Raw genomic sequence first — 15,237 nt, 5'->3', positions numbered from 1 at the left:
TTATTAAAGAAAAACACTAAAAGGGTTGTTTCCTGTCAGTTCCAGATGGTTTGGTGGCCTTCTGGAGGCGTATTTTCGTAAGCTATAATATAGTACGATCTGTTCGAATGCTTTAGCTGGAAATTTAAGTCGCAGAAAGTTTTAGAAAACGGAATCTGATACCCCAATTTACGAGCTATTGTCGGCTTTACGAAAATGCTAACTGACCTAATATTTCGCATTTTAATATTCGCCTCTCTGAAAGGGATAGGAACTAGACTAGTGTTTCATTGTTGCGAAATTTTGAGCCGACATTTCGCCAAGGAAACTTTAGACTTTCTTTATGACTGAATACGCAAACCTCTGAGGCGATTAAGGCCATCCAAAGAGATATTCGCCGAAATTAACCGTTGGGGGCCCTTGGTTTAATGAAAAGAAAATATTCTTTTGAAAGGTTTTGCTCATTGTCGCCAAACCCCGTTGTTTTAAGGTTGAAATATTCGCAAAGAGAAATTATTCTCAGGTTTGTTTACGGCCGCTATACTTTTTAGTTTTAAATAACACAATTTTAAACCGCTTCCTTGCATCATAAAAAATAAGATAAATTAGCTCTTGGTATTAAACACCCATTGAAAACTGCAATAAAGAAAACAAGTTGACAAACCGAACAGACGAATTAGCTAATTGGCTATTCAGTATTTATTAATAATCTGCGTCAGTAAATTCAGTAGCGCCTTTTTCCTTGCGCCGGTGACGAATCACAGACCACGCGGTAATTTTCTCTTAAGCATAAATAGAGCACGGCCGCTTGCTCTTGATAAACCGGATGAGTTTGTGAAAGCAACCACAGAACTTTAGAAAATCAGCAAATATGAACACAACAGTGAATGGATCCGGCTGCTCCAGTCTGTTCAGTACTACAGCAGCAAAAATTGGAGAAACCTTTGCTTACTGCCTGATATTCGTCGTTTCGCTGCTTGGGAATTCCTTTATAGCAATAATTGTTTACAAAACGCACACCTTGAGAAAACCAATCAACTTTTTAATCGTCAACATGGCCATGTCCGACCTGCTGTTTCCAATATTTCTGTTCCCGAAGGAGCTTACCGATCTGTACACAGACTCCTGGCTTATCAGTGGCCCTCTTGGCCAGGCCCTGTGTAAACTGTCTAACTTCTTAACAGATGTCTCGTTTGTTGTATCTATCCAGAGCCTGGTTCTGATAGCAGTGGATCGATTTGGAGCTGTGGTATTTCCCCTCCGTTCTCCACTCATCAGTTCAAAGCTCTGCCCCTTCTTCATTCTCGCCACGTGGATCATCGCGATGGCAGTACTTTCGCCATATTTAGTCGCCTTAAAACTTACTGTGTACCTGGGACAACTGGTTTGTTTGCCGCGGTGGAATGAAGCCTTTGGAGAATTCTTTTGGAAAAATTACTTCCTTGTGATTTCTGTGGTATTTTTCTTCATCCCCATCGTCATGTTGACCATACTTTACTCTTTTATCATTATCAAGCTCAAGTCACAGAAGATTCCAGGCGAGCCATCAACCAACGCTGAGCAACAACGAGCGAAAAGAGATAGAAACGTGTTTAAGATGGCCATTGCTATCGTGGTAGGGTTTGTACTGTGCTGGTTACCCTACAGTATTGGCAACTTAATAACTTTATTCGCACGGGACAGTTTGCCATGTGGCTTCTTAATATACAGGGTTATTTCCTGGTTTATGGCTGTCTCAAATTGTGCCATCAATCCTTGCATCTGTTTCATTTTCAGTTCCAACTATCGCATTGCACTAAAGAGACTCCTCAGGTGTTTTAGCTGCGCAGAGCATAACGAGTAATTTTTAAGTCTTCCGCCATAACTGAGCAAGCGGTTCGTGGAACTCTCAGTCGAAAAAACGAACTTATGGCGGGTTTACTTTACTATTTAGGAACGAATCAAGATTTAGGGAAAGCCTTGCTGAACTTAAGATAAATGAAATTCAGATAAAATTAGTAAAATGAAGTTTTCTAAGAAAGGATTGCTTTTCTACAAAACTATTCTGATCAAAGTTAAAAGTGATTATCTCACTCCCCGGAAAAGAATCATTGTAAATATGCCTGTTCAGATGCCGTCTAATACAAGTTATTTATCTGATATTCTTTGGACAAACTTTTTTACTGAACAGTTCAACAACAAATTTTTAAACCTCGGACTGTAAATAAACAAATAAGAAAGATGTAGCGGATTTCAAACCGTTCCCTGTTCGGACTGATTTACCTGTATAGCAGCTTCACTATCAGTTTGGAAACACTAATTATATCATCGTTAGCTGTATCGTAGAAACAAAAAAAAGTAAATAAAATGTTATAACGTAGTTCTGTATTTAGCTGCATTCTTTTGTCTTCCATTCAAACCTCACCGAACTGAAAAAATAGGAAGTTAAATTACACCTGAACATCTTCTAGCCCGCAATTTTCCTTTCATCAGCGCTTCCTATTCCATTGCCAAAGACAACAAGTGTAAATAAACCGGGTTGTTTTACCGCGGAAGCAAGAATCTTGGAGTCACCAAAGTCTTGAACTATAGGATAATATTTTTTTCTTTCATCGTGTAAGTTGTTTTTTTAAGCCGAAACTGACTTGGTCGCATTTAACAATTTTTTTTACTCAACAGAATTGTCGAATCGAACAACCCCACGATTTACAAGGCATCCTTTTATCAGGTTTATTGTCAAACACTTTTACCATGAATCTATGGCTCGGCAGATTGGGCAAACACTCCCCGTGTTATTACTTCACTTTACTTTTTTTCAGTCCATTTCTTAGGTTCTGTTCGAGCTCGCTGTCCATTGTTACTGTTTTACAAACCCTCAGAACAAACCAGAATTTAATGGCGTGATAAGCTATCTTCCTTCTTTCGCTCTCGCCAAATTAAAACAATTCTCAGTTCCGTCACATCTGTTCCACTGGTCAGTGTATAAGCTATATAACATGACAAGCGCTGACACAGAAAGCAACTTCAAGATATGAGCGGGCTTATGCACGTAGATTGGTGTGGCAAAGTTCAATAAAAGAAAAAGATTCCATTGGTAGGTCTCGCCCACTGATTATCTTCCCAATCAAACTGTTAATAAACAGTTAGGACAAAAACTAACAGACAAACAAACAGAGAGCATTATAATAAATAATAAACGAAAATATTAAATTATAGAGGGTCTGTATGGGGGATAACTCTGTGTTACTTCTCGGTACAACGATTGTCGTGAAAAAAATTAATTTCCTCACTTGCCAAGATGTTCAAATATTTGTTTTTATTAGACTCTTTAAAGCAACATGTTGCATCATTGTTGGAAAAATATGTCCTGAAACCTCGAAGGTTTTTCAGTAAAAATTAAAGATTATAAGCATAATTCCCGCTCTCCTTACATATTCGTATCCTAAAAAACACACACATTTTGACATATCTCGTACATTTCTTGCGATTTGCAGTAAACAGGACGTTTATTGAACAGGGTTTTCAGATGCAAAACAGCTCGGTTAAAGATGCAACGATGATCGAACAGTTGAAAGAATATATTACCAATTTTTTCCCAAAACTTCAGTTCCACAAAACAGACCTAGATCAGAATTTTGTTTAGTCCATCTTAGGTATAAGAATCAACAAAAAAATGCGGAGGCTTAGGCTTTGTAAGAAATTGCTTTAAAAGATTAAAACAATTAATAAATTCAAGGAAGTGTATTGAGTATATAGGCATAAACAACAGCTTGATTTCGCAGCTCTCACACAAACGTTTGAAGATTAACCGTTCTAAAGTTCGTAATGTGGTGTGTGAGAGGGGTAACGGACTTGTACGTTTTTTAACAATTGTTAAACTCACTTGCTTTTTCACTTCACCAGCGCTGTTTTACTCTGTTTTGCCATCGCCTTTCACAACAGGTGCAAACATCATGTCAAAACAAACCGCGCTATTTTAGCACTCATTTCAGAACCTTATTTTCTCGGAAACCTGACTAGGATTTTAATTATAATAAAATCGTTTCTTAGTTCTGCCGAATGAGCCCACTATTTTCTTAGTACCTTTTTACCAGGTTTTACCAAATTAACATGGCGAATTTCCCGACCTGTCGCACGCATCAACTTTAGTTCTTCTTCCTTTTTTATACCTGTTCTGTCGTCAGCTAATAATCCATATAACCAGCTAAATATTGACAGTGAAAGCAACTAAGAGACATCTACACACTGGCTTATGTATGTGGATTTGTAAAACTTTTAAACAGGGGCGCCCAAAAAAACATCATTAAGGAAAAATGCCCATGATTTTGTGTCCTGTGTTTCTAGATCGTTCGGTGGCCTTCTAGAGGCGTATTTGAGTAAACCAATATAGTGTGATGTGTACGGATATTTCAGCTGAAAATTTAAGCCGCAGAAAGTTAGTTTAGAAAACGGAATCTCATTGTTTCCCGAATGTACGAGCTGTTGTCGGCTTTACGAAAATGCTAGCTGGTGTAACATTTCGGATTTTAATATTCGCCTCTCCGAAGGTACTTCCCTCACTATCAAGGTACTGCCTTAGGTACTGCCCTCATTATTAATTATCATTCCTATTGTTTTTTATGTAAAAATTGTAGTATGTTTCTATTATTGCACTTTTATTATTCTTTACTTTTTTTTGCTCTATTTAGTTGCACGTTATACGCTAGTTAGTTGCACGTGGCAGTGACCAACTCTAAAGCCTAAGCTCCTGTGGTCACTGCGCACATTTTACTTTTCACATTTAAGTAATTTAATGCTGTCTTTATGTTACTTTTCTTATATATTGTAATTTCCTTTTGTTGTAAACCATTGAAATAGTGCATAATAATAAAAACCTTAAACCTTAAAACCGAAAGCGAGAGGAACAAGTATTTCATTGTTGTTTAATTTTGAGCTGACATTAAATTTCGCTGAAGGAAACTTCATACTTTCTTTATGACTAAATGCGCAAACCTCTGAGGCGATTATGGCAATCCAAAGAGATATTCACCAAAATGAACCGTTGGCGGACGTTGGTTTAATAAAAATAAAACATTCTATTGAAAGATTTTGCTCATGGTCGTCCAAATCCCGTTTTAAGATTTAAAAATTCGCAAAGAGAAATTATTCTCAGGTTTGTTTGCTGTCTCTATACTTTTTATTTTAAAAAAAACACAATTTTAAACCGCTTCGTTACATGAACGGAAGAATAAGATAAATTAGCTCTTGGTGTTAAACACCCATTAAAAGCTGGAATAAACAAAAAACAGTTTGACAAACCGAGCAGACGTATTAGATAATTGGCTATTACTAATTTATGATCTGCGTCAGTAAATTCAGTAGCGCCTTTTTTTCCTTGCGCCGATGACGAATCACAGAACACATGGTAATTTCCTTTTAAACATAAATAGAGCAACGGCGGCTTGCTCCTGACAAACCAGATCAGTTTGTGAACGCAACCACAGAACTTTAGAAAATCAGCAGATATGAACACAACGGTGAATGGATCCGGCTGCTCCATTACGTTTAATCCTACAGCAGCAAAAATTGGAGAAACATTTGCTTACTGCCTGATACTCGTCGTTTCGCTGCTTGGGAATTCCTTTATAGCAATAATTGTTTACAAAACGCACGCCTTGAGAAAACCGATCAACTTCTTTATCGTGAACATGGCCATGTCCGACCTGCTGTATCCAATATTTCATTTTTCGTGGAGGCTAACAAGTCTTCACGCAGGCTCCTGGCTTATCAGTGGTTCTTTTGGCCAGGCCCTGTGTAAACTGGCTCCCTTCTTACCAGATGTCTCCACTGTTGTGTCTATTCAAAGCCTGGTTCTGATAGCAGTGGATCGATTTGGAGCTGTGGTATTTCCCCTCCGTTCTCCACTCATCAGTTCAAAGCTGTGCCCCTTCTTCATTCTCGCCACGTGGATCATCGCAATGGTAGTCCACTCGCCATATTTAGTCGCCTTTAAACTTGCTGTGTACCCAGGACAACTGCTTTGTTTGGGGCGGTGGAATGAAGCCTTTGGAGAATCCTTCTCTGTTAAAAATTATTTCCTTACATTAATTGTGGTATTTTTCTACATCCCCATCGTCATGTTGACCATACTTTACTCTATCATCGTTATCATGCTCAAGTCAAAGAAGAGGCCAGGCGAGCAATCAACCAACGCTGAGCAACAACGAGTGAAAAGGAACAAAAACATGTTAAAGATGGCAATTGCTATCGTGTTAGGGTTTGTACTGTGCTGGGTACCCTTGAGTATTGGCACCTTAATATTCCTCTTTGAACGGGACAGTTTGCCTTGTGGCTTCTTTATATACGGGAATATTACCTGGTTTATGGCTTTGTCAAATTGTGCCATGAATCCTTGCATCTGTTTTATTTTCAGTTCCAACTATCGCAATGCACTAAAGAGACTCCTCAGGTGTTTTAGCGGCGCATAGCATAACGAGTAATATTTAAGTCTTCCGCCATAGGTGAGCGAGCGAATCGTGGAACTCCGGCTCAGTCGAAAAAACCGAACTTATGGCGGGTTTACTTTAATATTTAGGAACGAATCAAGATTTACAGAAAGCCGTGCTGAACTTAACATAAAGGAAATTCAGATAAATTTAGTAAAATGAACGTTTCCAAGAAAGGATTGCTTTTCTACAAAACTATTCTGATTAAAGTTAAAAGTAATTATTTCACTCGCCGGAAAAGAATCATTGTAAATATGCCTGTTCAGATGCCGTCTAAAAAACAAATTATTTTGTCTGATATTCGTTTGACAAACTTTGCTGAACAGTTCAACAACAATTCTTTAAACCTCGGACTGTAAAAAAACAAATAAGAAAGATGTAGCGGATTTCAAACCCTTCCCTGTTAGGAATTTACCTGCCTAGCAGCTTCGCTGTTATTTTGGAAACACTATTTATATTATCGTTAGCTGTAACGTAGAAACAAAATAAAATCAATAAAATGTTATAATGTAGCTCTGTATTTAGCTGCATTCTTTTGTCTTCCGTTCAAACCTTATACTGAACTGAAAAAAATATCAAGATAAATTCCACCTGAAGATCTTCTACCTCGCAATTTTTCCTTCATCAACGCTTCTTATGCCATTGCCAAAAATAACAAGTGTAAACAAACCTGGTTGTTTTACTGCGGAAGCAAGAATCTTGTAGTCGCCAAAGTCCTGAACTATAGTTTAATTTTTTTAATTATTATTTTCATCCTGACTTGGCCGCATCCAACAATTCGATTTCTCAACAGATTTGTCGAATCGAACGAGCTCACGATTTATAAGGCATCCTTTTATCAGGTTTATTGTCAAACACTTTTATCATGAGTCTCTGGCTCGGCAGATTGAGGAAGCACTCCCCATGTTATTACTTCACTTTACTTTACTTTTTTTAGTCCTTTTTTTATAGGTTTTGTGCGAGCTCGCTGTCCATTGTTACTGTTTTACAAACCCTCAGAACAAAACAAAGTTTTAAAACATGATAAGCTATCTTCCTTCTTTCGCTCTCGCCAAATTAAAACAATTCTCAGTTTCTTCACATCTGTTCCACTGATCAGTTTATAAGCTATATAACATGAAAAGCGCTGACACAGAAAGCAACTTCAAGACACGAGCGGGCTTATGCACGAAGATTGGTGTGGCAAAGTTCAATAAAAGAAAAAGATTCCATTCGTAGGCCTCGCCCACTGATTATCGTCCCAATCAAACTGTTAATAAACAGTTAGGACAAAAACTAACAAACAAACAAACAGAGAGCATTAATAAATAATAAATGAAAATACTAAATTATAGAGGGTCTGTATGGGGGATAACTCTGTGTTAATTTCTCGGTACAACGAGTGACGTGAAAAAAATTAATTTCCTCACTTGCCAAGATGTTCAAATATTTGTTTTTATTAGACTCTTTAAAGCAAGATGTTGCATCATTGTTGGAAAAATATGTCCAAAACTCAAAGGTTTTTCAGTAAGAATTTAAGGTTATAACAATAATTCCGGCTAACTCCTCACATATTCGAATCCTAAAAAACAGACACACATTTTGACATATCTCGCACATTTCTTGGGATTTGCAGTAAACATTACGTTTATTGAGCAGGCTTGTCAGATGCAAATCAGCTCAGTTAAAGATGCAACGATGGTCGAACAGTTGAAAACATATTTTACCAATTTTTTCCCAAAACTTCAGTTCCACAAAACAGACCTAGATCAGAATTTTTTTAGTCTACCTTAGGTATAAGAATCAACAAAAAAAGATGGAGGGTTTGGCTTTGTAAGAAATTGCTTCAAAAGATTAAAATAATAAATTCAAGGACGTGTATTGTTTATTATTATTCGTATTAAGAAAACGAGCGGTCGCCCTTTATCTATTTCTTGATACCAATGTGCTTTTAGTCCCCATTGGTATGTTTTTGGCCAATCAAATCTCTTATCCTTTGAGGGACCATATGTTACTGATTGGAATAGAGTCGCAGAGGTTCATTGTTGCTTTGTGTAAGCTAAAGCAATAGCTAAAGTCATAAAGAAAAATTGTCTCTCAAGCCAAGCGTGTTGATCAACATAATTTGGTGGAGGATTCAACACAATTTAGCGAAGAATGCTGCTCATTCTCGCCTGCAAAATCGCACAAAGAAACCAGGCAGAGGTTAGGTGGTCACTAGTACGGCAAAAGAAACGATGCTAGCTAGGATGTCCAACGGTGAACCCACAGCGAAACAGGAAATAAATGAAAATCGCTGTGATGCAAAAAGAGAAAAAGATCTTAGGCATGAAAATGTTCCAACAAAAGAATTAACTGGTCAACAATAGACCCATTGAATTACCGAAGCTCAAATACTCAGAGCTCCTATGTCTCATGCATCAAGCCAAGCTAATCCAAGCGCGTTGGTAGCGATATTTTTCATAAAGAGGAAAATTATAAAACAGAGACCTTGAAATCACATTAGAGTTTTCAATTTGAAGGCACCCTTAACAATTCCACTCGTGATTCACACACCTATCATTCAAAACCATCATGGATTCACCTCAGCATTTTATTCACTGATTCACCATTGGTGTTATTAGTGCCGCACTGCACAACATTCATTCCATTTTGAACAAAGCTGCGCTCACCGGGAAACTCCACTTCACTTTTAACAAGCTTTGACACTTCCCAACTATGTAACGCCTAAAACAGATCAAGAGCCAACTGGAAGGAATCGAATCCCGATTAGCCGTCCAGTTTCTGTGGCTTTCAGGGCAGAGTTTTGTCATTAAGCTTTGAAAGGGATGATTGTGACTTACTGTTTGGCATTTGTTTCTCTTGGCATCATTCACACAGAAGTTACCGTGGATTTTGCTGAGATGATCACCGTGGTACAAGCTTGGCTGCACTAACGCCCTGCCCTCCGGCACAGTCTTTGATGAGCCATTTACCGCTTTTCCGATGCATGAGGGGCTGCGGTACCATTAAGCTGAAAGGCGTGTATCCTTTCTTGAGCGTGTCACTGTTTTAGTCAATATGATTTTAGATGGCATGCAGCTCATTTTGCGTTTTGATGCTTTGTTTTTCTCTGTGATCACTTGCCTCAGATGAAACCTTACTTTAACTATGTTTAAACAAACTTTGCGTCCCAAAGACTCATTTCTCTATGAGAATTTACATTAGATAAGTTTATTTGTGATTTGTATCTGTGCAATTGTTATGCTTTATCGCCGAGCTGTTCATTACTATTATTAAGCTGTTTCTTCAGACTTTGAGCGTAGTTTCTTTGATGTTGGTCATGTGGAATAGGCTGAATTGGTCTAATTAAATGTTACTGCTCGTGTTTTCTGTCATGGCGATTATGTAAATTCTCTATGTTTTACTTACTGATATTTTACCGTAACTAAATTTGGTATTGCATTGTATTGTATTGTATTACCTCAATTATTTCGGTTTATTTCTTTTATGTATTTTTTTAAAGAATAACTAAAGGATTCTGATGTTTTTTGTCATATTATACGACTAATCAGGATCTTTCATGAGTGTGATGAGGAGTAGACACCTCACAGTAGTAAATAAGTTCACCCCTCAATCACTACGTTTTCGTAATGTTCTTGTGAAAAAAAAATTGTTGAGAATGATGTATTATTCTGTAAGTGACACAGGCATACTCGGAAAAAAATCCGAGTGCTCCTATCAGGAGTCGAACCTAACACCTTCCGATTACTAGTTCGGATGCTCTACCACTGAGCTACAGGAGACTCGTGGGAACTAAGGTCATTAAACTAGGTTCATGGGACAAACATCCTGCATACTGCTAGGATTGGAATTTCATGTATGGCATATGCGCAATGGAATAAATGTGATGGAATATTTTAAGCCTTGTGAATAAATGAGAATGATGTATTATTCAGTAAGTGACACAGGCATACTCGGAAACAAATCCGAGTGCTCCTATCAGGAGCTCCTACCAAATATTGTTGTTACTTTATTTACAATAACCTCAGTTGGTAATGTCTTCGGTGATGGAAGGTCAATGTCAGAAATGTCAGTTTATTTTAGATGTTGTCCCGTTTTTTTTTTTTTTTTTTGTTTGTTTTGTTTTGGTTTCTTTTTTCCTAAGAAATATAACTGACAGTTCAGCTGTCAGCAGGTTTTTCACTCCTTAACCCAGGCTAGCACCACCTTGAAGGTCAAGGTTAGGAAGGACACGTTATAATCATTTTATCAGTTTTATTCGTTGCCCTTTTATCTCTTACGTAACCTCAGTTGTGCTGTTACTGCTGTCACTCTGTTATTTTGTAAATCGTTTTACTTATCGTTTGAGGGAACCATCTTCTCCTGGTTGGGATAGAGTCACAAACATGTGACTCAGCATGGTAGGAAGTAAGGCCGTAATCCTGTAGGTTTAGTGTGAGCCAGTGCAGTTGCGAGCTGCCAGTTCAATAGAGACCACATCTCATTGAGAGTTCTTGTTACCTCTACGCTTGCGCTAAGCAAGTGCTCAACATATTTGGAGGAGAATTAAAGTCATTTTGTAAGTGGTGATTTTAATAAGAAAGGCGCCTAACCTAACCTAACAACTGTAGTGCCCTGACAAACAACATTCCTTATCGTGATCTCAGGCTAAAGCTTAAATCTCAAGCTAATTTTAATGAATTCAGCTTTAAGATAACGTCTGCATCCACTTGTAATTTTAGAAAAGATGACTTTGTATATACTTAATTTTATGCTCATGATTTCATATTTGTAAGCGTTAATTTAGCTCAAACATTTTGTCTGTATATACCCTTAGTTTTTAGCTTCTTTAGTTTACTTGTATATACTTAATTTTATGCTCATGATTTCATATTTGTAAGCGTTAATTTAGTTCAAACATTTTGTCTGTATATACCCTTAGTTTTTAGCTTCTTTAGTTTACTTGTAATTAGTTAATTGCAAACGACCCCACAAGCTCATGTAGCTTTAATACTCATCGTTTTAAAATAAAGGCTATCTTTAACCTTTGCAAGCTTAGTGTGAGAGTGTAGTACGAGCAGTAGACAAAGATACTAGTGCAATTAAGAAGATTTCTGTCGTTGCGACAACTCAGTGTGCCGATGTCTTCTTGCCTTAACCAAGCAAGTACTAAACAATGTTTTAATAGTATGTGATTTTTTTTAATTATTGTAACTTTTACTAATTTTGGTAGGTTGTTTTGACACCTTATATATCTTACGCAAGTGAGGAAGATGCGTATTCGAGCGACGATTGTATCCATCCATTTCACTCCTTGTTTTGTTTGCGTTTTTAGCTGCTGAGAAAACACAATCTCATGCTCTTCAAAAGGGATATCCCATTCTTGGGAACAAGCACTACAATTATTATCCTTTGTTTGGATATTCAGTAATAGGAAAGAACCTTAATGTTTTCTTCATTAATGTGTTTTCCTTTCCGAACTGAAATTTTGAACTCAGATTCAACAGATTTCATGGCTGAAGGAGACGGAAGTTGTGAAAATAATTCTGGAATATAGATTAGGTTTTAATTTAGGCTGCAGTGATGTTGTTGTGGAGGTGATTTTAGTTTAATTTAATTTAGGTGTTTCTTACAGGTGCTACAGTACATACTAGTATAAAGTAAGGCCAGAAGCTCTGAAGTTTTAGAGTGAGTAGACTGAGTATGCAAGCGATTCTGAGCAAGCTGACTGAGCGCATAAAGAAGATTGTCAGGACATTCCGCGTACGTCTACCTTTTCGCCAAGCGACTGCACAACACAGTGGGGAGAGAATCCCGATTTTTAACAATATTAATATTGGTAATGCTATTGCAATCAAAGCTCAATGACAGTTTTTTAGGCGCACATTAAGGTGATTCCAGCGAAAGGAAGGTTGTCGTGAAAATTTTCTCAAACTTTCTGTGACTGTTCATTACTATGTAGTCTTTCCGGAAATGAAAAAATGAAAAAGGTAGGTTATCATGTCCGCGAAGGAGCATCCACTCAATTTACCCCATAATCGCTTGCAATATTCGCTTTCAAAAATTAGTTTATTTGATAAGTTATTGCGATGTCTGGTGATAACAGAAGTTACATAGGTAAAGCGCAACTTAGAACTTGAAAACGTTATACATAGAATATATGAGGCATAATCGGCAACTCAAGGTGAATTTCTTGGCAGGGAAGCAAAATATGAAGCAGTATCGACCCAAAACATTTCTTGCATGTGGGTTCTCAGTATCACTGTTCTATGTCCTTAAGTACTGGGAAAGCTCGTATTTCTGACAATAACTCATTTTTCCGTCGTCGATTTTTTTTTAAAAATTTTAATAGAAAGAGGATAATAGTTAAATTAAAATAAAGAGATAAAAAAGATAGGACACCCTGATCGTTTAGGAGGAAATAGCCGTTTGGTTATTGACTAGGCTCAGCATATAGGAAAACAAGCTATGTTTTCAACGCGCGCGCGCTAATGACGCAAGAAATTATGTGCAGTAAGATTGCGCAGTGTAATACAATGGAATCACCTTAAACACGTTTGGTGAAGACGCTGGCTTTCCATTTTTCGAAAATTTTTGAAATTCGGTTTTTTAGCTCCTCTAGTGATGACTTTAGGAATAGTTAAGTCCAGCTGAAATGGTAGGCAATTTATGCATTGTTTTAAACCTTATGATTCAGTTACATTGAAATGAAGTCAAAATACACTTAGTCCTCAAGGCAGGACTGGTTTTGCAAACACCGAACGATAACCAACTACCCAACATTGCTACTTAAAAAAAGTAATGAGGCAACCTCGTTCCCAGAACGAGGTTGGTAATAAGGGTGAAGAGAAAACAAAAGAAGTGACCTCAATCCAAAATGATGAGCTTAAGCATTCTTCGACTTGAGCAAGACAAGGAACAAACACATTGCCAAATTCACTGTTGATTCTGCTACCTCTGCGAATTGCCAACCAGAGGAAAAAAATGGTGCATTCGCAAAGACATCAGAACCAACCTGGAAATGTGACATGTATGTCTAGTCTTACTCTCAGATGCTTGAAGTTTGGATGTGGCTAGCGCTTATGCAGATGTGTGAGGAAATCTGGAAAACAAGCAAAAGCTTTTTTGAATAACACCGTGACATGCAAATTTTGCTATTTATATAAATTCTGTAGCCTGGGGATAAGGACCATAAGTGTATAACCGTTTTAAAAAAGTGATTATCATTAGAGCAACAGATACCAGAATAACAAAGAGCGGGAACCAGCTCCAAATTTCAGCAAAATTTTGTCCGCTGTCATTAACTCTACGTCGCTCTCGCCGTACGCTCCGTCCTAGAGTATTGTTGCTTTGTTTGGCATAACGCCCTTCCTGCGTATCTGTCTAGTGAAATGGAGTGGGTCCAAATGCGTGCTTTAAGGATTATATACCCTGATCTTCATACCAGGAAGCTTTACAACTTGCTAAAATCGCTAGACTTGAGGACAGGCGCAACGAACTCTGCATGAGAACCTTTGATAACATTACAAAAGGCGGGCCCTTGTCAAAACATCTTACTCCGATTAGGCCTATCGCCCATGACTATTCTCTTAGAAACTGTAACTCTTTGAAGTCTTTTCTAAAAAATGTAGAACTGAGCGTTTTTAGCGAAGCTTTTCCCTACTACCATCCTAATGGCAAAGGTAACATCTTCTAAAAGTTGAATGTTATCCTTAGTTTAAGATATTTTCTTAGGTTTAGTATGATTTTTCAGCCTTTTTTGATCCATATTCTTGTAATTTTTCAAGGTTTTACTTTTTCTTGCTACTATATTGTAAATTCCAGTCCCAACGAGGTTTTTTTTATAGTTTTTCTGATATAATAATTGTAAACACATTGTAATTCATTTTTAATGCGAGAATGTGCTGATTAAACATTTTATTTATTTATTTATCTATTTAACTTGTTTAACCTTGAACAACCTAATCGAAAACCATTCATAGAGCAGGCTGTTGTTATATATTTTTTCTTAAACAGCATTAAGCTATCAATGCAACAATTTATTTCCTCTTTGAAGTCATAAAAGCAGAGGATATCAATAAGTTGACAAATGGAGAGGCTCGCAGGATTGGCTGAAAAAGAAAACCGTTAAAGAAAAAGACAACAACAACAACACAAAACAAAACAGTCGCGGAACAATGAACAAAGAAAAAAAACAATGGACCCCAGCCCTGAAACAATAGTGCTGTGTGATATACGGGTTCAACGAAATTAGAGTTTCTAAACAGATGTGTGCTATCTGGAAAAAAGAGTAAAGAAAATTATTATCACGTCTTATCTGAAATGCTGTCTTCTTAGCTGAATATGTCTATAAATTTGCAAATTACAGCATTTACATAAACCTTCATGCTGTCAGAAGAAACTGCAAATTCTCCTTAACATGATTTATCTGAGATCATTGTTTAATTCCTGTATTCTAGTGACCCGGGCTACGTTTTTTTCTTCATGGTAGCTTCAAATCTGCACATTAATTTATTCATTAAACTCTTCTCTTTCCTAGAAAGGATCTATTGTTCTGATTGTCTTTAAAAAAAAAAAAACGGCTGAATCAAAATCTATTATCGGTGCGTATATCACGAGGGAGGGGACCCCCTAATCCGTACCTGTGTGACGTCAAATCATCATTTGATTTATTCATTAAACCTGGATTCCTGCCCTCTCCTAGAAGAGATGTTTTTGTCTACTATTGTGGCGGCCATATTGTTTACATGTTTTAGACTCAACTGGAAATACACTTCACAAAAACATTAAAGGTTTGATTGTTAATTTTTACTAAAAGCTTTCATTTAGGAAA

General features: G+C 37.2%; 2 protein-coding genes across 2 annotated transcripts; both read left to right on the top strand.

Annotated features, from left to right (window-relative positions):
* Window positions 1-788: 788 nt before the first annotated feature.
* Window positions 789-2,169, top strand: LOC146484373 (RYamide receptor-like). The gene has a single exon (XM_085104822.1). The coding sequence runs from the start codon at window positions 851-853 to the stop codon at window positions 1,820-1,822; it is 972 nt and encodes a 323-aa protein (XP_084960948.1). The 5' UTR covers window positions 789-850; the 3' UTR covers window positions 1,823-2,169.
* A 2,825-nt stretch (window positions 2,170-4,994) lies between these two features.
* On the top strand, window positions 4,995-6,715 carry LOC146484372 (RYamide receptor-like). The gene has a single exon (XM_085104820.1). The coding sequence runs from the start codon at window positions 5,463-5,465 to the stop codon at window positions 6,423-6,425; it is 963 nt and encodes a 320-aa protein (XP_084960946.1). The 5' UTR covers window positions 4,995-5,462; the 3' UTR covers window positions 6,426-6,715.
* The last annotated feature ends 8,522 nt before the right edge of the window (window positions 6,716-15,237 follow it).

The sequence above is a fragment of the Pavona decussata genome, unplaced genomic scaffold (genome assembly GCF_977016875.1).
Source record: "Pavona decussata unplaced genomic scaffold, jaPavDecu1.1 SCAFFOLD_34, whole genome shotgun sequence".
In the NCBI taxonomy this organism is placed as follows: Eukaryota; Metazoa; Cnidaria; class Anthozoa; order Scleractinia; family Agariciidae; genus Pavona; species Pavona decussata.
Note: the sequence above shows the minus strand (reverse complement) of the source record. Positions and strands in the feature narration are given on the sequence as shown.